Raw genomic sequence first — 25,085 nt, forward strand, 5'->3', positions numbered from 1 at the left:
CGAGCGGACACTCGACCAGACCACGATATCGCACGGACAACGGACTAGCCGAGCGGCTCTCCCACTCAGCCCGACCATGGTATCACCCGGACGACAGACTGACCGAGCGGCTCTCCCGCTCGGCCCAATAACGGACAAAAAGGAGCAGTTGGGAATATCTTCCTATGTGCCAGTGTTGCCGACAGGAGGCATGGTTGGTGACATGGTCAGACAGAGAATCGTACGATGGAAGCTTCTATTGTCACGTCAGGGATATGCTCGGGTTGTTAAGGTATGGCGTCAGGCATGCTTTTCTGACACATCCTTTCAAGGTATGCCTTGGGGAGTGTGCATGCCTTGGGAAGCATGCACGCGTCTCTTGGGAGCCCTATATAAGGAACCCAAGGGCTTCGACGGAGGTATGCACATTCTACTATAGCTACACTTATGCCGCCATTTTCATTTCTTTGCTTTGCTTGCTTGTCGCTTTCGCCGAAGAATTGACTTGAGCGTCGGAGGGCCATCGCCAAGGAACCCCTCCTCGGCTCGGCACTAACGACTTGTGGTTGCAGGCTTAGCTCGTCGGAGGCCCACGTCATCTTCAGTCTATATTCTGTCAACGTAAGCGTCATCTCTCCAGCGTTCGTCGACTCGACTCTCGGACATGATCACTATGTATTTGAGGTTTATCGACATCTTCGTTTTAAAGTGATCCTGGAAAAAAGAAGAAAACGTGTTGAAGTTATTCTTCTTTAGAAGGTATCACATAGCATTTCGATTACCTTTATCTTGTGTGATAGCCACAATCCAATGTCCAGCAGTAGCTTATTTCCGGACGCGTCTTTGTGGCTGATGGATCGCATGCTCTCTACAATCAGTTCTTGTCATGCACCCTCTGCGACGACAATGACCATGTGCCCGTTCTCTTTGAGTCGTTGATCGATGAACTCCGGTAGTTGGCCCTCACCTTCCATGTGGAAAGGTGATTCTAGAATCAAACAACAATCCTAATGATTTTTCTTTTTAGCTCAAGATCGGAATGATATGATATGCAAGGGAAAATGACTCTAGTCATGTACCACATCTCTACTTGCCAGTGTAGCATACATAGCGATGAATCCTGCGGTATCAAATTGTTTGAATGTTATTAGAAAACAAACTTCCAACAATAACTTCTAGTCTGAGCAAGAGAGAGAGAGATAACTAACCACTATAGCGACTCATAAGCTTCACAAGACCAATACCATTTTCGACACTTTCAGCTTCCACATGAGCGACATTTATCGCCCGCTGGGCCTCTTCGACAGCAGTGTCAAAACCAAACGGCTTGTCGATAACCTAATCATATGAGGTAGGGAAATAAATGCAAATAGAAATGTTATGGAAATACAAGAGCATTTCAAGGAAATGAAACCGAAGTACAGCAATGTCATTGTCGATAGTCTTGGGAATACCAGGTACTGCAACTTTCATGTCGCGTTTTTAAATTTCCTACAAAAATGTAGAGCATAAGAAACTTGATAGCCTTCAATACATGTAGTGGTTGAACTAGTTATCCCAAATTTTCCTCATAAATGAGTGCCGCCCCTCTTTGAGTTCCATCGCCTCCTATAATATAAACCTAAAATAATAACAAGCTATCTTTGTTATCAAATCAAATTGGCATGCCCTATATGTAACTAGAATAACTAACATAGTCTAAGAATTTGTGATAACCTGATTGATACCACGATCTTCGATACTGTTTACTATCTTTGATGTATCATGGCCACCTCTCGATGTGCCAAGGATAGTACCTCCTCTTTTGTGGATGTCATTGATGTTGGTGCAACCTTAGGTCAAGGTTGACCTGGTTGACCCGACTCGAGTTGACGTGACTCGAGTTGTATTTTGATGTTTGACTTGGGAAGATTGTCGGTGCAACCTTAGGTCAAGGTTGACCTAGTTGTGTTGCATGTTGATGTTTGACACTCGTGAGAGAGTTCTATTCTTGATGTGGGACAAGAATAGATGTTTGGGAGATTATTGGTGCAACCGTAGGTCAAGGTTGACCTGGTTGACCTGATTCGGGAAAAGTCCAAGTATGAAGACTTGGCACGGAAAAGTCCAAGCAGGGAGCTTGGCACTGGAAAAGTCCAAGCAGGGAGCTTGGCACTGGAAAAGTCCAAGCAGGGAGCTTGGCACTGGAAAAGTCCTGGAGACTTGACTTGGAAAAGTCCAAGCAGGGAGCTTGGCACGTGAAAAGTCCAAGTATGGAGACTTGGCACGGGGAAAGTCCAAACAGGGAGTTTGGCACGGGGAAAAGTCCTGGTGAGTGAAGCCAGGCAGTCGGGAAATCCTGGTGAGTGAATCCAGGTGAAAATCCTAGTGAGTGAAGCTAGGTGAAGGTGAAAGTCCTGGTGAGTGAAGCCAGGCATTCGGGAAAATCCTGGTGAGTGAAGCCAGGTGAAAATCCTAGTGAGTGAAGCTAGGTGAATGGGAAAGTCCTAACTGGATGTTAGGCAGTGTGGAAAGTCCCGTGAGTGAAGCCAGGGGGAAAGTCCCGTGAGTGAAGCAGGAGAAAGTCCTAACTGATGTTAGGCAGCAAGGGAAATCGATTGTGAGGGCAAGTTTGAGTCAAATCCTGGAAATCGACACATGTGCCAGTTCTGGATGGTCTAGGTACCAATACTATATTTGAAAACTAGGTCAAGTATTGACTCGGACATGCCCAAATTCTAGTAGTTTTTGCACCTCCTCGTGTATGACCTTGTCCTTATCGAGGCCAAAATAATGTTTCTTCTATTTGAATGACTCGACATTCGCCCTTACATGCAAATGATGTTCCATTATCCACTGATGGACTCCTATCAAGTTTTTTGGGGATCGATCAAAGATGTCTTGATTCCACGTGAAACAATTGATAAAGGACCAAATACAAGTATATAGACATATTATCTTTCCGCGATCGATCGATCGATCGGGACCGATCGACACAGTCTGATCGGTCAGAGACCGATCGAGTTCTAACGCGGCGCGGCTAGTTTCTTCGAGCCGCCGATTGAGCTGAGCTCATCGCCGCCGAAGCCTGCGTGAGTTTCCGCCGGAGTCGCTCGATCAGTCGCCGCCAACAAGAGGCAGCAGCAATTTCTATTGTTCTGTTTGTTGTCTCTATTGTACTCCTTGTTTCGCTGCAAAGATTGCGGTGAGTTCTCCACCACGCGAGTATAGCCGGTTAGCCGACTCATCTCACGCTTGAGCTTCGTCGCCACCTTACGGACACGGCGATCCCAACAAGTGGTACGAGCACCTGTTAGGATCCTTCGACTGGCCAGAGAGGGGGTGAATAGCCCAAATCGATCGCGCTTCTTCCTACAATTGCGCAGTAAAACAAACAAGGAAACGAAACAAGAAGATCAAACCTCAACGCCGATGTAACGAGGTTCGAGATGATACTCCTACTTCTGCGTGTCCGTAAGGTGACGGCCTCAATCCGCTTGGATGAGTCCCTGAGAACCGCTAATAATATACTCCTGTGGGTGGAGAAACCTCACCACAATCTTTGCAACAGCAAACAAAGGAGTACAACAATAGAGACAACAAACAAGAACAATAGAAATTGTAAACACTTGCTTGCCTCTTGTTGTCGATCGAACCTTGACGAAGCAGCAGCCTCAGCTAGAACACCAGCAGGAAACTCACGCAGAGCTTCAACAGAATGAGAGCTCGCTCAAGAGCACACCAAGCCAAGAGTCAAGAGGAAGCTCAAGAAGAAAGGAAGTCACCGTAGAAGCCCTCACTTTATACCGCGAAGGAGAAACAATGAAGAAACTAGCCGCAACGCTAGAACTCGATCGGCTACGGACCGATCAGACTGTCGATCGGGTCCCGATCCGATCAAATCAGGCGCATTCGATCGGTCTCGGGACCGATCAGACACAACCGATCGGGTTAACCTAAGGGAGAATGTCCAGAATGTTCAAGGAAAGAACATCGACATTGAAAGATGATTGAAAACCTAAGTTAGGTTATCGTTAACCTAACTTGATTATGGTTTTGTCAAACATCAAAAGGGAGAGATTGTTGGTGCAACCTTAGGTCAAGGTCGACTGGTCGACCCGACTCGAGTTGACGTGACTCGAGTTGTATTTTGATGTTTGACTTGGGAAGATTGTCGGTGCAACCTTAGGTCAAGGTTGACCTAGTTGTGTTGCATGTTGATGTTTGACACTCGTGAGAGAGTTCTATTCTTGATGTGGGACAAGAATAGATGTTTGGGAGATTATTGGTGCAACCGTAGGTCAAGGTTGACTGGTTGACTGATTCGGGAAAAGTCCAAGTATGAAGACTTGGCACGGAAAAGTCCAAGCAGGAGCTTGGCATCGAAAAGTCCAAGCAGGAGCTTAGCATCGAAAAGTCCAAGAGCTTGGCACCGAAAAGTCCAAGTATGGAGACTTGGCATCGAAAAGTCCAAGCAGGAGCTTGGCACGTGAAAAGTCCAAGTATGGAGACTTGACGGGAAAGTCCAAACAGGAGTTTGGCACGGGAAAAGTCCCGTGAGTGAAGCCAGCAATGAAATCCCGGTGAGTGAATCCAGGTGAAAATCCTAGTGAGTGAAGCTAGGTGAAGGTGAAAGTCCCGGTGAGTGAAGCCAGGCATTCGAGGTGAGTGAAGCCAGTGAAAATCCTAGTGAGTGAAGCTAGGTGAATGGGAAAGTCCTAACTGGATGTTAGGCGGTGTGGAAAGTCCCGTGAGTGAAGGCAGTGGGAAAGTCCCGTGAGTGAAGCCAGGAGAAAGTCCTAACGGGATGTTAGGCAGAAGGAAAATCAGTGAAGCAGGTGAAAGTCCCGTGAGTGAAGCTGCAAGGAAAATCCAGATGGATCATGATGATCGACTTCGGTGTTGAAAGTCCAAGTAGGTCAAAGGATTGACCGGATACTTCGTGGAGTTCTAGCAGTCAAGGGAGTGACCAGATGCTAGGGATGAAGTACCAATAGGTCAAGGTTGACCGGATATTGGTTTGGAAGTCTTGGGAATTGGTTTGGGCAAAATTGCTCGATCGGCCACCGATCGATCCAAAGGATACCTGTTTTCTCGATCGGTCCGATGACCGATCGATATCGGTCAAGCTCTGTTATCGATCGGTGACCGATCGCAAGCTTAACGAGGCGAAAAGGCAGCCGACGGTCCACGCATCGATCAGTTATGTCCGACGGCCGGGACCGATCAGAGACGATGTCGCGGAAGCACAGAGTTAGGATCGGTCCGTGGACCGATCCAGGTCTCGATCGCCCGCATCGATCGAGTACGCATGAGGGTTTCAGATCGATCGATCGGTCCGGGACCGATCAAGATAGTCGACGGTCCGTAGACCGATCGAGTTCTAGCCGTTGACGCAACGGCTAGTTTCTTCGCTGCTTCTTCGGGGCCGAGGGCTTCTAGGGCGACTTCCTTTCTTCTTGAGCTTCGCTCGAGCAGCTGGTGTGCTCTTGAGCTTTCTGAGCTCTCATCAAGCTCGCGTGAGTTTCCGCCGGTGTTCTAGCCGCTGATCCGAGAAGTCTTTCATCAAGGTTCCAGTCGACAACAAGAGGCAAGCAAGTGTTTTACAATTTCTATTGTTCTTGTTTGTTGTCTCTATTGTTGTACTCCTTTGTTTGTTGTTGCAAAAGATTGTGGTGAGGTTTCTCCACCCACAAGGAGTATATTATTAGCCGGTTCTCCGGGGACTCATCCACCGACGGATTGAGAGGCTTCGTCCACCTTACGGACACGCCGAGGAGTAGGAGTATCATCTCCGAACCTCGTTACATCGACGCGTTGAGGTTTGATCTTCTTGTTTTCGTTTCCTTGTTTGTTTTTCCGCTGCGCTAACGAATTGTAGGAAGAAACGCGATCGATTTGGGGCGGCTATTCACACCCCCCCTCTCTAGCCGAGTACGAAGGATCCTAACAATTGACACTCTTCGATGTCAAGTTAATGGTGTTGCTCAAGTAGAAGCCTGTATATCCACCCTATGAGTTTATAGACCAACGAAAACATATAACCGAGTAGTAGAAGAGGTCTCAACATCATTGTGTCAAAATCGAGAGTTTAGGTAAAATCATTAGAGCAATCATAAAATCGGATCGTAAAATCGAATCATAAAATTGTAAGATTTTACATCGTACTTTAAATCAATTTTAAAAGAAACATGATATATTCTTTTTAATTGATCATTAAATATTTTAATCCAAATTATAACATAAATCTACATATAGAACATTTTAATTCATATAATCTTAAACTACTCATATTTAAACATTTAAACAACTAAATACTTACCATGAAAATACAACATAAACATAAATTCAAGTTTAAACCTAAATCTAAAGATAAATAAAACACAAGATAACAAATTAATATAAATTATTTATAGACAAATGTAAATCTAAAATTGTTCCAAAATGATATCATTTTGTCCAAAATAGTTCTCCTTTATTTACGACACAAAATCGATAAAATTATCTCAAAAATCATGTTTTTACAAGCTTAAATGTGATTTTACGATTTTGATCTGATTTTACTTTAATACACGATTTCACTCGATTTTCCTAAGTAAACTCGCGATTTTGCACAATTTTATGAGTCGACTCGCGATTTTGATAACATTGCTCAACATAGTCATTTTAAGTCCCTAAACAAACCCAAACCGATAAGCGATACCACATTTGAACACTCATCTCGATTCTAAGAACTTTGCGAATGGCATACATGTCGTATAGTCCACACACTATGTTGTGATCGAAAGGATGTCCACATATCTCCACAATGTCATGATATTGTCCATTTTCGGCCTAGGCCCTCATGACTTTTCTCTTGGGCTCTCCCCAAAAGGCTTCATTCCAATGGAGATATCATGCATCCTTTTTAACCCCATGATCTTTACCAAATCTTTCTAATGTGGGACTTTGATTGAATCCTAACAATCCTCCCCTTAAACGAAGGATCACAATTACTCTCATGGTCCAGACTTCCCCACGAGCATCTGGTCACTCTGACCTGCTCTGGGCCTCCCTGCAAGCATCCGCACCTAGTCATCTTGACCTACTCCAGGCCTCCCCGCGAGCATTCGGTCACCTTGACCTGCTTCAGGCCTCACTAGGAGCATCCGGTCACCCTGACCTACTCAGGCCTCCCCGCAAGCATCTAGTCATCCTAACCTGCTTCGGACCTCCTCGCGAGTATCCGGTCACCCTGACATGCTTCAGGGCCTTTCCCACAAGCATTCGATCAATCTTGACTAGTTTTGAGCCAATCCGTGAACATCAGGTCACTTTGACATGCTTCAAGCCTCCCTGCGAGCATCCGATCACCCTGATCTGTTCCGAACTTCCCTGCGAGCAGCTTGATCCGGTCAATCTTGACATGCTTCGGGCCTATCCATGAACATCCGGTCAAACCTTGACCTGCTTCGGGCCTCCCTGCGAGCATCCGGTCACCCTAACCTACTCGCCTCATTGCAAGTATCCGGTCACCTTGACCTACTCCAAGCCTCCCCGCAAACATCCAGTCATCCTGACCTGCTTTGGGCACACCCTCAACTTCGTTCAAGGCCACGCCACATGGCACCTGGTCCAGACCATGGCTTTGATACCATTGTTGTGCCCAAAGGATATCCACATATCTCCACAATGACATGATATTGTCCACTTTGGGCCTAGACCCTCATGGCTTTGCTCTTGGGCTCTCCCCAAAAGACTTCATTCCAATGGAGATATCATGCATCCTTTTTAACCCCATGATCTTTACCAAATCTTTCCAATGTGGGACTTTGATTGAATCCCAATACACTACTTCTCGTATCACCGTGTTGAGTCCGAGACACAAACCTCCACAAGTCACAATGCAAGCATGCACCTCATCCAACTCAAAGAACACCTGAAGAAGCATCAAAGATAACAAGATTAGTGAAATGTAAACGATCTTTAACACTGATATTCGGGACATTCATTCGGTGAAACCTACCTTTTGCCGAGGCCCGGCTCACCGGAAGTGCATCCCTTTCGGATCATTCTTATGAACCACAACATGAAATGCATGCAATATAGTTCTCAAGTCAGTTAAATTTTCAGAAAAGAAGAAAATTTATCGAACATATGGTGAACTATTATCGATGCATTAGTGATATCTGACCTTTTGTGTCACGGCATCGTTGTCATTCACAAAATACTGTGTGAATTCATGAACAAAGGAAAACACATCATAATTAAGGGCGGAAAATATAACCCGGTGCATGAAATTTCAATTAATACGGGATTCCGAAGCAGGATGGTCGGACCATATTGTATTTATTATTCATAATCTTATCCTATATTGTAATAGGTTATTTTCGCTACTTGAACCCGTAACGATCACACGGTAATAGTTTCATCATTGAAAAAAAAAACAAGAAATAAAATATAAAAGAGTTGAGTAATTACTTGACAGAGAGTATGCTGGATTGTTTTGAAGTGGATTTGAATAGGGCTCTGAACAAATAATATTAGAAAAAAAAGATTATTAATATTTTACTAATAATATAATAACAATCATAATCAAATTCTTATGGAATTAATCCCAATAATATTATCATTTATATTTAAATAAATTTTATTTTATTATTATTAACTCAATTTTTTATTAATGTTTTTTTTTATGAATGTGGTTATTGATCGTGATAACAAAATAAACTTGGAAGTGGTTTAATAAGTAGTTAACTATTTATATTGCTAATTGCCCAAAGACTTATAATGTTGAATATCAAGCTATATTTTGCTAAGAATATTTCTAATCTATTTTAGTGTGCTTCAATTTTCTAAACTTAATGTTATTTATTCTGTTTTGGTACATAAAATAAAAATTAAATTGTAAGTTGTCGAGTGAAAACCATTTACACTTTTCATATTTTTTCATTTTTAAAAAATGAAAATTTGAATAACAATTCACAAATTTTGCAAAATATAAAAACATAACTAAGAGATGAACACAATGAATGACACAATGAACAACATAAGAGAAAAAAAAATCAAATCTAAGAAGAAAAAAATACTCATCAACTTAATTTTTAAATTTGAGACCATCTTTATATAAGATAATCGATCGAACCATTCAACGGGAGATTAAGTAAATAATCACTGAGATGAGGTACGCCCTCCATTTACAAAGTCACCTCACCGATGACCGATTTTGGCCGCATCATCATCTTGTTGTCCAATGCCATCTTTGGTGGCACTTCCCTAGGAAGTTATCTTTTTCAGCTTCCATGCAAACAAACCTTACAAGGGTAGCTTGAAAAGTTCATACTTGAGGAGCATCATTGTTGCCAATTGAAAAGTGACCAATTGATTTGTAAAAGATTATTGATAGGAGAGTAGATGAAGCAAGTATCCATTATCTCGATCCGATTTAGTCGGTTGAATTCTTTGATAGCTCCTTTCGTTGAACGTGTGAGAGGATATAGAAGGAGGAGAAGAAATTCAAAACAAGGGGAGTATATATATATTTCTTCGCAAATCAAGCTAATCCAACTCGGCTCAACTATAGAACCCCGATTTATGAGGCCTTTATTCAATTATGACTATATAATGTGGTTTTATATTATCGATCGAAAGCCAATGAGACAAACCTTTTGCTCAAATAGAGAGACCAATTATCTATATATATTATTAATGTAAAAACAAAAAAAAAAGGGCAACCATACTATTATAAAAATAGGCCATGACAACAACGAAATTAGCGATCGAGATATTAAATATAGAACTACAATTCTACTAACCACAAACATAAAAGAAAGTTTTGACTGGATTTGCCTATAAAATGATTAGAAGTCAGGCAATTCAGGTTATCAAAGCTTTTATTTTTTGTGTGTGTTCTATACTTGCATCAATAGTAGTTGTTGTATGTATAGAACACATCATTATAGCGACCATCAACAATAGGAGTAGATATTAGCTACAAAGGCCCATAACAAATGGATTCGAACAACGCCATCCTTGCAATTAGCTTGTTGTTCTCGATATGGTGCGCTACGTGTGTTGCCCAATCGAGCAATGTTTATAATGTGAAGGAGCATGGAGCACTAGGAAATGGCAAAAATGATGACACAAAGGTGATTTTGATCATGTCCTTTGAAACTATTTGATCGTAATTAAGTATATATGCCGAATTGTCTTCTTCATATGATCGTAGGCTTTTCAAGCGGCATGGGATGTATCTTGTGCCGTCGAAGGGAATCCAACGATACTAATCCCCAAAGGATCGTATTTGGTCGGTCCTTTACTCTTCAAAGGGCCTTGCAAAGGTGTCATGACGATCGATTTGAGAGGACAATTGCTTGCATCGACCAACCTCAATGCTTACACTAAAAATTGGGTTGACTTCCAATACATAAATGGACTAGTGATATCGGGCGGTGGAATATTCAACGGACAAGGATCTTCGGCATGGCCTTACAATAAATGCCCAAAGAAATGGAGTTGCAAGATTCTCCCAATGGTATATAAGCTTTTCTTGTTATTTAGTTTGTTTCTTAATATCGTTCAATATTATATTTACAAATATAATTTAGGTTCTTTAATGTTCATTGAAATTCACCAGGATTAACTTGATTATTATTAATTATTTATAATAATAGTGCTAGAACATCTTATTTTGGGTTCTAAATGAGCCAAATGTTCATGAGTAAATTTAGTATTCAATTTTACAAGAATTTATTTATATTCGTTCAATATACATAAAGTTAATTAAATATATAGCTTTAAATAACTTGTTAAACTTAATGAATAAATTTAAATACATATTCAGCTCATTAATATTCTTGACCTCATCTATCCATGAACAATATCTACAAACAAAACTCTATCAAACTTATAATTAAGCAAAGAAGCTTTCAAAACAAATAAACAAACAAAAGTAAACATGCTAAAAAATATAAAAGCTTCAAACAAACTCGATAACACTATCAAACTCAAGCCAAACTAATCATTTCAACGATTTAATTGATTTTAGGCTCGGTTTGGCATTGTTCAGTTCGGTTAGCTTATCAAACAAGGTTGAACTACATAAAGTTTAGCTCGATTTGGCTCGTTTACTACCCTAATTAATCTTATGAATGTATCTTTTGATGAATCTGTATATACATTTTGCAATTCGCAGTCATTGGTGTTCAGTTTTGTGAAGAATGCAAAGATCAAAAGCATTTCCTCTTTGGATAGCAAACTGTTCCACATTCATATTTTTTCATCAGAGAATTTCGATATCGAGTCTGTGACCATCAATGCCCCTGGAGACAGCCCAAACACTGATGGCATTCATGTTGCTGATTCCACCAATGTCACAATTACAGATGCCACCATTGGCACTGGGGATGATTGCATCTCCATTGGACCAGGAAATTCCAACCTAACCATCTCTAATGTGCATTGTGGCCCTGGCCATGGCATTAGTGTCGGGAGCCTCGGTAAGAACTCGGGCGAAACCGATGTCCTTGGCTTGACGGTTAGGAATTGCACCTTGAATGGCACGACCAACGGGTTGCGAATCAAGACATGGCAATCTTCTCCGACTCTATTGAAGGCTGCCCACTTTACCTACGAGGACATCACCATGAACAACGTCTACAATCCCATCATAATAGACCAAGAGTATTGCCCCTACGTTTCTTGTGCCGAAAAGGTAAGCAAACATTGGTGTTCAAAGCTAGCTCGTGTATTAACAATAAGTTCCCTTTATTGATCTTGCTTGCTATAGGATCCATCTCGTGTTCAAATATATGATATCAAGTTCACAAATGTCAAGGGAACTTCTTCCTCAGCGGAAGCCATCAAGTTCATTTGTAGTAGCTCGTTTCCATGTCAAGGTGTGATACTAAATGATATCGACTTACATTACACCGGCGATGCAAGAGGGAACAAGACGACAACATCAACCTGTGCCAACGTTCAGGGAAAATCAAATGAGAATGTGAAGCCAAATCCATGCATTTGATCTCGAACTCAAGATCTATCATATTCCATTGTGTCGAAATTGTTTGTATGGGCCATAACACAACAAGAATCTGTATGCATTTGTTGAGGTCAAGCTTTGGTCCTCGATGTTATGTTTGAATCAAGTTCTAAAATCAAGTTGATTATTTTGTGATGTGCGATGAATAATGCAATTATCTATTAGTTATACTAAAAGCAAAGCCTTACCCTACTTTGCAAGACGTTATTTTCAAAACTCAGCGAATCCGTGACATCAAGGTGACACGACAACAACTTTGCGTCAAAGCTTCCTTTCTCAACTTGATAAGATCATAAACCTATATATCTTCTTGATGATTGTGCAAGCATTGAACCCAAACAAAGTCAGGTTTGCTTTATTGTGTGGCTTAATTAAGTTGGTTTGAGGAAATGTTCTCGGTTGGATCTTCATGAACTTGGAATTTTAAAACTTTTATATTGTTGATCAAGGAGAATTTATCAATTTAACCTTATAAAATGCCTCAACCCCATTGATCAATAATGTGTCTGATAATTGTTATATTGACCAAGATAAAATTCTGAATTTGGAACTTCAAAAATGGGCCTTGAGACCAAAAAAAAAAAGCACACACAAGATGCCACTTGCTAATAAAGACAATATATCCAAAAGAAAACAAATTCTAATAATTGAACTTTGCAAGAATCTAAAAGTTTAATAAACAAAAATAAAATCAGTATTTGAATACAAAATAATGATTATAATCGACATCTTTCCATCTGATCGTACAGCAACCATATCCAAATGGATATCTTCAATGCAATCAGGTGATTTTATACAATGAAGAAACAAAATTTTCATCTTTTCTAATGGAATTTAGACATTGTTATAAAATCAGCATAGGAATGCCTGATATGGTGTGAACAAATAAATATATACATCTGCAATTAGGCTTCTTTGCTACCTCAGGGGGCTCACAACCCATCCAGTAATTCCGCTTTGTTTGTGAACTCGCACGACATTGTGAGACTGACTAGCTAATCGTTCAAGTATTGAATAAGTTATTGAGTCTGGAGTCAGCCCATGTTGTTTTAAAGATGCATGCAGCTTGTATGCTTCAGCTGTCTTCCCAGACTTCTCAAGACAATCGAGCAAAATATTGTATGTTACAATGTTCGGAGTGCATCCTTCAGCAAGCATCTCATCAAACAACCTACAAGCCATCTCAATTTTGTTGGATTTACCAAAACATTCAATTAGCGTACTATAAGTCACAACATCAGGATTCAATCCTTTCTCCTGCATCTCCATGAAACGCATGTGAGCTTCATCTAGCTCTCCATTTTTCCCAAGACAATTTATCAAAGAATTGTAGGAAACTATATCAGGGTTACAGTCATTTCTTTCCATTTCTTCAAACACTTCGGAAGCTTTATCAATCAAACCAACTCTACCAAAGCTTGAGATTAGAATGTTATAAGTAAATATGCTAGGCAAAAGGCCTGAAGTCTTCATCTCCTCGTAAAGGGTATAAATGCATGATACTTGCTTTAGCTTACCGAGAGCTGAGAATACCATGTTATACATAACAGTATCGGCATTTATCCCCTTGTCATTTATTTTGGCCAGCAGTTCCATAGCCTCTGATGTCTTACCTGCACTACAAAGAGTCTCAAGCATAGACAAACAAGCAGCCCGGTCACCACTGTCATGGAAGCTCCACATTCTGCAAAACATACGATGAGCCTCACTAACATGCCCTAGCTTACTCAGTGTCTTTACCAAATAAGCATAGATCGACTTATTCAGGTACTTATTGGCAGCATCCACAACCTGATCAAGTCTAACTAGTTGCCCTTCCGCTGCTAACATAAACACAAATATACTATATGTGAACTCATTGGGTTGACAACCATTCTCCATCATTTTGGAAAATACAAAAAAAGCTTTATCAACCATATGATTCTTAGCAAGTGCCTCGAGCATAGTATTATAAACAATTATGTTGAGAGTGCAGCCTTTTACTATCATCTCCTCGAATAAGGAGATGAACTCATCTGTTTTCCCTAACCTTCCTAGCATTCTTATCAAAATTGTGTAAGTATATGCATCTGGCTTGGAGTGACAACATTTCATATCTGCAAAAACTTTGTAAGTTTGTTTAACCTGTTAAAGTGGCATACATCAAATGAAAGAGAAAAAAAATAGAGGTAATTGACATGAGCATAGTCTTTCTATAAAAAATAAGCAAATTGCCATATGAATTTAGGAAGTTTTGTCTGAATCAAAAATTACTAAATATCTTATTTTCATCTTATAGAAGTGATAGACCACAAAGGAAAAGATACCCAACAAACCAATCTGGAAGTTTTTTTTTGCTTGACCATGTGAACTAATAGTTTCATCTTTCTAAATCACATACATATTTTAATTCCTTATAACATGCATCAGATCTAAATGCACATAGTCAAAAATAAATCCCGGTTACTTCCTTACCAATCAAACTAAATATCACTACCAAATAACTAGCACATAGTCTGAGAAAAACATCCAGTGGAATTCATCTTAGAAAGAGTATTACAATTTGCCATTTTTTTTTTGTAGACAGAGTATGTACTTCATAAACTACTGTTAGACAATATTACTCGTCAAACAGTCAGAAAATCAAATTTGTTTTAGAAATGCAACATCAACAAGAAGAATAAAAACTACAAGTTAAAGTCTTTAAAGCAAGATATAATGCAACAAAAGAAACTTAATAATGGAAAACACACACACACACACAAACACACCTTTTCTGCCTTAGAGAGGGAATCCAGGAGCATATTGAAAGCAAAAATATCCAATTTACGCCCCTTCCTTCTCAACTCTTCATAAATCCGAAACGCTCCCTCCACATCTCGAAATCTTACATAGGCCTGCATCAAGCACTTGTAGGTGTATCCAGTAAACGTCAAATTCCATTTTTTTAACGAGCTCCGAGCACCGGTTGATTTCTCCGCCACCGACGATGCTGATCAAGATGTTGACCGTCGAGATGTTCCCCCTGACCCCATCACGGTCCATCTCGTCCAGGATCTCACGGATAGACTGATCATATTTTTCGCCCGCCCTGCCGAGGATCGAGAGGATCCGGTTGTAGGTGAAGCAATCGTGGCGAAAGCCGGGGAGGGAGGCGGCGAAGCGGAAAAACTCGAGCGCACGGTCAGGGCCCCTCACGGACTTGAGGATCTCGCTTACCTCGGAAGTGGTGGGGATGATATTTAGGGTTTGGAAGTAGTCGGTGAGGTCGAGGAGGGGATCGGCGACGGGAGAGGCCGAACGGAGGATGCGGGCGGCTCGGCAGACGAGGTCTCGACGTGGGAGGGGGTGGCCGCGGACGTCGCGGGGAAGGTTCGGCGGGTCGACCTCGACGGCGAGGGCGCCGCCGGAGGAGTCGGCTCGGACGATTCGGCCGCTGTAGCGAGTGGAAAAGGAGCGGGTCGAAGTGAGGAGCCGCCGCCGCCTCATCGCGGGGTATGAGTCCGTGAGCTGGCTGGAGAGATAGTTAGTTGCCCATGGTCATAAAAATACGGGGAGGATTAAGGGTGGATGACTGATCAACAGTCGAAAACCGTCAAGTTCGCTGCTTTGAGATTCACGAAGATTGATTATTATTACAGGAGAAATTTAAATAATTTAAAGGGTGTTTTAGTAATTATATAATCAAATAAAAGGTGGTTAATTTTTATGATATTTTATTGGAGCTCCGAAAACTAGGACGGTAAACAAGTCGAGTCAAGCCGAACCGAACTTTAGGATGTTCAAACTTATTTGATAGGTAACCAAACCGAATCGAAATGAATAAGCTTTTGAAATGAATATTCAAGCGTGGCTTGGTTTATTTTTTATGAGTTTGAGCTTATTTGAAACTTGACTTGAGCTTAATTTATTTAGATGTTATCAATCTCTCAATTTAAGCTTGGCTTGAGCTTGGATCGTTTAGATGTTATCAAGCTCTCAATTCAAATTTGTTTGATTGTTTGAAACTTTTAGTTGTTTGATTGATTATTGAGCTTGATAATTTAAATTTATTTACTTATTTTATTTTATTTTATTATTTATTTAATATATTGAAAAGAATTTTATTAATGAATATAGTTGGTGAACATTATTCATGAACGTTAACGAGCTGAACACATATGTGTTCAAGTTTGTTTGTTTAGCTTAACGAGTTGTTCATGCTTGTTTGTTTAATTATTCTTATGTAAGATCTTATCAAACCGAACACCAAACTTATTCACGAACGCTTGATTCATTTACAGCCCTACCGAAAATTTCAGTATTATCCATAAGTCAGCTGTGAATAATATATATCTAGTTCGTTATTTTGAGACTTTAAAAAAAATATATTAATTTTAATTTAGAGTGATTGAGGGTCCTTTCCAGGAGTAATTTCGGAAAAAAAAAAAAGTAAATACAACTTTAATTTTATATGTAATTCTAATTTTAAAAAAAAAAATTTCACTCTCTGTGTATAAAGTTTTATTTATTTTAATTCTCTCATATAAATTCCATTACTTAATTGTTTTTCATATTTTTTAAATATAAAAAAATTAAAATAAATATAATTTCTCTTAAATTTAGTACTTTAAATTATAATCGAGTATATTTTCTATTAAATTGAGTATATTTTTTTCCCTTAATATAATTTCTCCTAAATTCATCAACATTTAAAGAGAATGTAAGTATATTTTCCATCCAAATAAGTACTATTTAAAGATAATTTAGTATATTTTTCATCCAAATGAGGTAAAAAAGAGTTGTGCTAATTTGATAGAAAATATACTACATTCTAATTTAATGTACTGAATTTAAGAGAAATTATACTCATTTTTAGACTCTTTATACCTAAAAAATATGAGGGGCAATTAGATAAATTGATATCCATTATGTTTGGTTAGAGAGTAAAAAATTGAGCACGGTTTTTTCTCATTTAATATAATTTCTCATAAATTCAGCATTATTTAAAGAGAATCTAGTATATTTTTCATCTAATTGAATATTATTTAAAAAAAATCTAATACATTTTTATGATAGAAAAAGAGTCACGCTCAATTTAATAGAAAATATACTAGATTCTAGTTTAATATACTAATTTAAGAGAAATTATACTTATTTTTTTACTGATAAAATTTTTTATATCTAAAAAATATGAAGAGTAATTAGATAAATTGATATCTTTGATTAGGGAGTCGAAATACAATTTTTCAATGATCGGGACTACATACAAAATTTAAATCGTAATTGAGGAGTGCATGCAAATTTTCCATTCTTAATGGACTTTGAATAAAATTAACTGATAGACTAAAATTTTTTAAACATTTTATCACTAATCAACACTATTAATAGATTTTAAAGATTTTTTTATTAAAAATATTAAACTTTTAAATAATTTCTGAATGATTTATTACCCACTTTTATCTAAAATTGACCGATTAATATAGAAAACTTCTATCAATGTAAATTAAAATTGATTTTATAAAGCTCATGCTTCATTCATAATATAAATGGATAATGTGCTTGGGTTATGGTGTTATTCATAATATAAATGGATAATATTTCTGGATTATGATGTTGTGGTAGGATATTTAAATTATTACCAAAGTATTTAGAATTTGAATCTTAGCTATAATGTATTTATAGGATTTTTTTTTTCAAATAGGGGCATAATTAAAAAATGTTGGACTTTTGAACTGACCACCGTATGTGTTTTCTGATTTGCTTTAGTGATCGCCCCCACGGGCTGAATCAGCTGGTTAGGTGTCTGTAGCTTGTCAATGAAATCGTGGGGTCGAAGGTCGCCAGTTGCACTCGGGGATAAAACCCTGGTCTGTTGCACCAAAAATTCCTTTGACCCCCAGTCACCTATTCTGCCCAGCATTAACCGTGATTTACTCCCTCTGGAATCTTATGGGGCCGGGGCCAGGGGGTCGCTAGGATGACGGTTCCACCTTTTACCAATGATTTGTTTTAATGACCGATAAAATTTTTTATGAAATCGAACCGATCAGCCTGCGATTACCATAATATAAATGGATAGCAATAAATTTTTAAATGGACAAAATAAAATTTTTGAGATGCACAGGCAATTCATATAATTATTTTATAGAAAGAACGAGTAAGGTATATTTTTAGAATTGTGAAAATTAGATAAGCGAGATGAATACGACTGAAGTAAAAAAGATGATCATTCATCTCAAATGATATTATCCTGATATGAAGATATGAATAGGATATGTTGAAAATGTGAATGGAATAAAGAGATGGAGAAGAAAAAATCTCTTTTTCAAATTGAATTTATTTTTTCGCATCTACAACAAACCTATGTATTTGAGGTTTATCGACATCTTCGTTTTACAGTGATCCTGCGAAAAAGAAGAAAACGTGTTGAAGTTATTCTTCTTTAGAAGGTATCACACAGCATTTCGGTTACCTATATCTTGTGTGATAGCCACAGTCCAATGTCCAGCAGTAACTTATTGCCGGACGCGTCTTTGTGGCTGATGGATCGCATGCTCTCTGCAATCAGTTCTTGTCCTGCACCCTCTGCGACGACAATGACCATGTGCCTGTTCTCTTTGAGTCGTTTCTCGATGAACTCCAGTAGTTGGCCCTCACCTTCCATGTGGAAAGATGATTCCGGAATCAAACAACAATCCTGATGATTTTGCTTTTTAGCTCAAGATCCGAATGATATGATATGCAAGGGAAAATGACTCTAGACATGTACCACATCTCTACTTGCAAGTGTAGCATACATAACGATGAATCCTGCGGTATCGAATTGTTTGAATGTTATTAGAAAACAAACTTCCAACAATAACTGCTAGTCTGAGCAAGCGAGAGAGAGATAACTAAGCACTATAGTGATCCATAAGCTTCACAAGGCCAATACCATTTTCGACACTTTCAGCTTCCGCATGAGCAGCATTTATCGCCCGTTGAGCCTCTGTTGATATTCTAAATGCATGAATAAAATGAATTAAAAGCATAAACGGTAAATGCTTACAGCGATCTCCCGTAGATCTGCAATCGGCGACGACAAGACTCACTGTCGGAAGAACGATCATAGATCGAAAAGCTCTTCGCAATTCCACGAATCAAATCTCACCCCCTCATATGTTCTTCCCTCTCTCTTTCTTTTTCCACCGTCGTGTGAAAAACTCTTCCTCTTTTTCTCACCTCACGAATGAACCTTGGACGCACCCCTTATAAAGGAAAATAACCTAGGGTCATAATGGACTTTTCCATTAAGAGTAGTGGGGAACATGAGCATGCTCCCACATTTCCATTTCCTACATCTCCCACTCGTCCAATGTAAGTCACTAAGACTAATTCATTCAGGTAAGTCACAAATACTAGTTAGTCACAAAGACTTAATGAGTCACATAGACTATTTGAGAGTTTGATCACAAAGATCGAATAAGTCACATAGACTATTTGAGAGTTTGATCACAAAGACCATATTAGAACATCCAATCCATACTTAGATAAAATGGTTTGTGTAACAGCAAACACACTAAGCGATAGTTGCTAAGAAGATTGTTACACCTTACATAGTGGTTCTCTGAGCAATCAATGTTAGCAAAGTTGTTACACTTTACTTAGCCGCTCAAATAAATTAAAAACACACTCTATATGGCACATAACCTCTTTCCTGGTGACACATAACCTTTATTCAGGATCCATCCAATCTTCCAGTGGCACATAACCATTATCTTGGAGATATACATATCTTGCTATTTACCCAGATTAAATAATTTTCATTTACATCAATATGAACATCTCTAATCCCTTATAATGACTATTATGTCAAGAGCATGTTCTATATCCAATATTCACATTCATTTCTATACATAACAAAAATGAGTCGACCAGTGAATAACATCTAATGATGTAAATATATTTAATTTTACTTTTTAGCTAGAATCTATTCATATTAATCAGTCGTTTTCCTAGTTATGTTCCATAGATCGAATTATACATAGCCATAAGATACACGCTAAAGTAGCAGATACTGATTAGAACTTCAAGTAAACAACTAAATAGTCACTAAGGAAAAAAACTGAGATTAACTTATAATCTCAAAGGTCTAACATAGTAGAGAAACAAGGATTCATTCTTCTACTACTTTTATTGTCGCAATAACACATGTGGTATGAATCTCATGTTACGATGCTATTCTCTTTACTAAAAAGAGAACATACTTTTCCTAAATTTAATATTGTACAGATTTTGATCTAGACATACCTAATGTCTAACCCTGAATTCAACATATGAATTCTAATCTGGCCTTCAATATGTTCAGTAAATGGTGGGTTCATTTACTTCGATCATTATTAACACATAAATGATCTCATCTTGATACAATTATCAAGGCGATCTCAACTTATGGATCTGTCTCTAATTTCAGCTAGATAAGATATTCCATAAGTAACGGTCTTACCTCTATTTGTACTTAACAAACAAAGATAATTATCCATGTGAGTAGACTAATCTCAACCTGCCAACATGCTCACCAATATCTTACATAAATGTAACAAATACAACATATACACTGAATAAATTATGGTACATGACACAATCAAATCACAAAGTTTGATTGTTATTTCAATATTGTTACATTTTATGAAGTCTCAAAGACTTTACATGTTCTTTAAATGACTCTTTAGTCATTGACTTAGTAAAAGGATCTGTAAGTATAGCTCATGTAGGGACATACTCAAGAATTACTTTTCTTTTAGCCACAATATCTCTCATAAAATTATATTTAATTTCTATATACTTGCCTTGCTGTGATATTTGGGACCCTTGGAAAAAGCTATTGCAGCTTGACTATCACACTATTCTCAGTAATTTTCATATGCTTCAGGAATATTCTCAACCAAACTGCTTTTTGCAGATCCATTAACCATGCCACATATTCAGCTTCCATAGTCAAAAAAGATATACAAGCTTGTTTCTTGCTGTTCCAAGAGATGGCACCACCATTCAACAAGAATGCATAGCCTAATGTAGATTTTCTATCATCCAGGTCCCCAACCCAATTTGCATCTGAATAACCTTTCAAACTCATATCTGATCCTTAAAAACAAAGACAATAATCTATTGTCGCCTTCAGATATCTGAATATCCTTTTCACTGTCTTCTAGTATCTCGGTCCTGGGTTTGATTGTAAGCGACTAAGCCCACAACATAGCTGATATCAGGACGTGTACACAACATAGTGTACATCAAACTATCAATAACACTGGCATATGGTTTTTTATTTATCTCAGCTATTTCCTTTGGAGTTTTAGGACACATACTCTTGCTTAAAACAGTACCTTTCACAATAGGTGTATGTTCTACGTTGCAATTTGATATGCTAAAATGATGTAACATCTTATTTATATAAGACTCTTGTGACAGATCCAAAAGTCTTTTAGGATGATCTCTTATGATCTTCACTCCTAAGATGCATTCAACTCCCATATCCTTTGTATCAAATTGGGATGACATCCACTTCTTGACTTCATTCACATATCCTATGACATTTCCAGTTATCAGCGTATCAATAACATATAATGATAAAATGACATACTTTCCTTTTTCCCTTTTTAGGAAAACACAATGATCCTCATTGATCATCTCGAAACCATAAGATAAAACGACTTCGTTAAATCTTATGTTCCATTGTCTTGACGCTTGCTTTAACCCGTATATAGATTTTCCAAGTCTACATACTTTCTGTTCTTAACCTTCAGCAATGAAACCTTCTGGTTGAACTATATAGATTTCTTCGTTAAGATCACCATTAAGAAAAGCGATTTTTACATTCATTTGATGTAATTCCAAGTCATAATGTGCCACAAAGGCCAAAATAACTCGTATTGACATAAATTTCACTATGGGAGAAAATGTCTCTTCAAAGTCAATACCCTCCATTTGGGTATATCCTTTCGCAACTAAACGATATCTGTTAATCGATCCATTAGCTTTCCTCTTTATTTTGAGAATCCACTTATTCCCAATAGCCCTTCAGCCCAAAGGAAGATTGACTAAGTCTCAAACATGATTTTGAATCATGGACTCCATCTCTTCAACCATTGCAGCTTTCCATTTTTCTCTAACTCTACATCCCAATGCTTCCTTAATGGATTGAGGTTCGCCATCGTCAATTGGAAGTGTAATCAATGCCTCATTCTCAATATCAAACCTCTTCTTCAGTTTGATCTTACGAACACTTCTTCGTAAGTTGGGTTGTTAAGAAATCAACTCATAACTCGGCATATCACTTCCACTCTGTTGACTAGACTCAAGCGTTTTTTTTGACACCTCTCTTGTTGATAATATCTCATCCTCTTCAAATAGAGGAACACTTTTATCAACATCACCTGTAATTGGGAACTCTGTTTCGAGAAAAGTTACATCTCTCGAGTCTATTTAGGAGATGGTTCCATCTAGTTACTCACTTATGAAAACATAACATTTGGAGGTCTCATGATATCTTATAAAGATATATTTATTACCCCTAGGTTCCAGTTTTCCATACTTGTGAAAACTATCATGAACATAAGCAGCTGCCCCCAGGGTTTCAGATTACTTAAATCTGGTTTTCTGCCTATCCAATGTTCATATGGGGTAGATGGAACTAACTTTAAAGGTACTTTGTTAAGTATATAGGTTGCAGTTAATAATGCATCTCCCCAATAGGAGATTGACAAATTAGTTTGCGCCATCATAGACCTAACCATTTTAAGAAGAGTCATATTTCTTCCTTCAGCTACCCCATTTTGCTGTAGAGTTCCAAGGATTGCCAGTTGTCTTATAATCCCTCTATCATTACATATTTTCTTAAACATATCAGACAAATATTCTCCTCCACGGTCAATGCGTAAAGTCTTAATTTTACGTTCCGTTTGATTCTTAATTTCGTTCATATAACGAATGAAGCAATCCAATGCTTCAGATTTGTGAGAAATCAAATACACATGACTGAACCGAGAGAAATCATCAATAAATGTAATGAAATAGGAAGCTCCATGTCTAGCCTCCACATTCATTGGAGCACAAATATCTGAATGAATTAACTGTAATTTTGATTCAGATCTAATAGTCTTACCAAATGGTTTTTTAGTTGCTTTTCTAGCAAGACAATGCTCACATATAGACAATTTAATCTTAGTCCGAGTGCCCAGTAGACCCTCTTTAGCCAACTGATTCATACGTTCTTGTCCAATATGCCCTAATCTAGCATGCCAAACCTCATCAGTTATATCTACATCACTAGTTAGAGCAATGTCTAAAAAATAACTATCAATAGCATAATTGACATCTGGTTCTACATCAAGAACCATAAAATCATTTGTTAAAAACCATGCCCGATTGACACTGAGCCAATCTTAAGTTCAACACGCCAATTGTAAAAATTAATACAATACCCTAAATCAAGAAGACACGTAGTGGAAACAAGACTTCGTTGAATTTCAGGAGCATACATAACATCATGTAGAAACAAAACTCTACCACCACGGAGGTTGAGTTTGCAAGTGTCGACTCCTTTGACTTCAACTCTTGCATTGTTTCCCACATAGATCCACTTGTTGCTAGCTGGTACCCGACGGTACTCAACAAATGTAACTCGTTCTCGAGCTACATGGTTGGTTGCTCCCGAATCTATAATTTACAAAGGATAAGAATCAGCTAACAACACTGAACTAGCAATAAAATGCTCAGGGAAAGAAGACCCACTTGGATTTACCTTTTTCGACTCAGTGCACTCCCGAGCGAAGTGACCCTTCTTGCCGCAGTTAAAACAAGTCAACTTGTTTTTAGGTTTCTTTCTAGTCTTCTTGATTGGGCCTTGTCCCATAGCAGCAGCTTCCCTCTTCTTTCCCTTTCCTTTCTTGAACCATTTCTTTTTCATGGATCCAGATGATCCAGCAGAACTTACAGCCACATAGGCTTGTCCAGAAATCCTTACAGATTTAACTCTCTCCGCCTCCAATTCTACATGGTGTGAGACATCAGTGAAAGTTTTGATACTCTTACTATGAGTTAGGGTCTGCTTCATGGTCTCTTAAGAATCTGGAAGTGAACGAATAACTGCTTGAACCTGTTGTTCATCGGTCAACTCATGATCAATAGTTTTAAGCTCCCGAATCATGTTCGACATCTCCCGAATCATGTTCAGACGCTTCTTGTAGCTGTCAAACTTGATTGCCAGCTGTTGAAACTTGCTCAGACTTACTCCAATGTATTTTTCTTTAAGGGTTACCTAGACTGCATAAGCTGAAAGATACAACTCATACTAAAAAGCTAGGTCATCTACCATTGAACTAATCAATATGCCCTTTGCAGTGGAGTCCTTTTTCTTCCATACCTTATAGATATCAATATCTCGTCTGTGTTGTGCAATGGGACTATCTATAGGTTCTATCATAACTTGATTTACAGCTTTTAAAAATTCTTGTTCCTCAAGTACATACTGTATCTTGAGGTGCCAGATCTTATAGTTATCCCCATTAAATTTTTCACCCTTGTTGAGTTCAGCTATAATGTTTTTGGTTGCCATAATCTATCATAAATAAACACATTATTTAGTATTCAGTGGAATTCATATGTATGCAATTTATGCTTGACTCAATATTAATTTGAGTTGGTTTACAAAATCAAGTGACAATAATATTTTCACTCATTATTCGTATGACCAATCAAATCAATATTGATCAATTCTATTATATACATCCCAACCAATGAACTAATCATTTATAAAATCATAATTTCTTTAATTAAATGAACTGATCATTTAATAAATCATGATTACATTAATTAAATAAACTGATTATTTAATAAAAATGAACTAATCATGCATCATGTCAAGTAAACAACATAAATAAATGAACATATCATTAATACAAAATTATGTTGCATATTGTTAACATATAACCGATTGACATGAACGAAATGGACTAAAATTATTCACACATAATGAAAATAACAATAACAGAACTTTAATAAATTAGATAGGCTACTACCACTCTCAAGGGGACAGACACTAGTGCAGTGGACAATATTATCCCTTTTAGCCTAGACTCATTTAGGGTAATATCAAGCAGGACTG

The 25,085-nt window shown here is 38.2% G+C and overlaps 1 protein-coding gene and 3 pseudogenes across 1 annotated transcript; 1 reads left to right on the forward strand and 3 right to left on the reverse strand.

The window, feature by feature from the left end:
- Nucleotides 1-585: 585 nt before the first annotated feature.
- On the reverse strand, nt 586-9,134 carry LOC122010963 (annotated as a pseudogene).
- An 813-nt stretch (nt 9,135-9,947) lies between these two features.
- Nucleotides 9,948-11,962, forward strand: LOC122010964 (polygalacturonase-like). The gene is made up of 3 exons (XM_042567420.1): nt 9,948-10,085; nt 11,132-11,650; nt 11,726-11,962. The coding sequence occupies exons 1-3, from the start codon at nt 9,948-9,950 to the stop codon at nt 11,960-11,962; spliced, it is 894 nt and encodes a 297-aa protein (XP_042423354.1).
- A 659-nt stretch (nt 11,963-12,621) lies between these two features.
- LOC122009507 lies at nt 12,622-15,488 on the reverse strand (annotated as a pseudogene).
- A 2,925-nt stretch (nt 15,489-18,413) lies between these two features.
- Nucleotides 18,414-25,085, reverse strand: part of LOC122010965 — a 39,291-nt pseudogene continuing 32,619 nt past the window's right edge.

The sequence above is a fragment of the Zingiber officinale genome, chromosome 8A (genome assembly GCF_018446385.1).
Source record: "Zingiber officinale cultivar Zhangliang chromosome 8A, Zo_v1.1, whole genome shotgun sequence".
Lineage (NCBI taxonomy): Eukaryota > Viridiplantae > Streptophyta > Magnoliopsida > Zingiberales > Zingiberaceae > Zingiber > Zingiber officinale.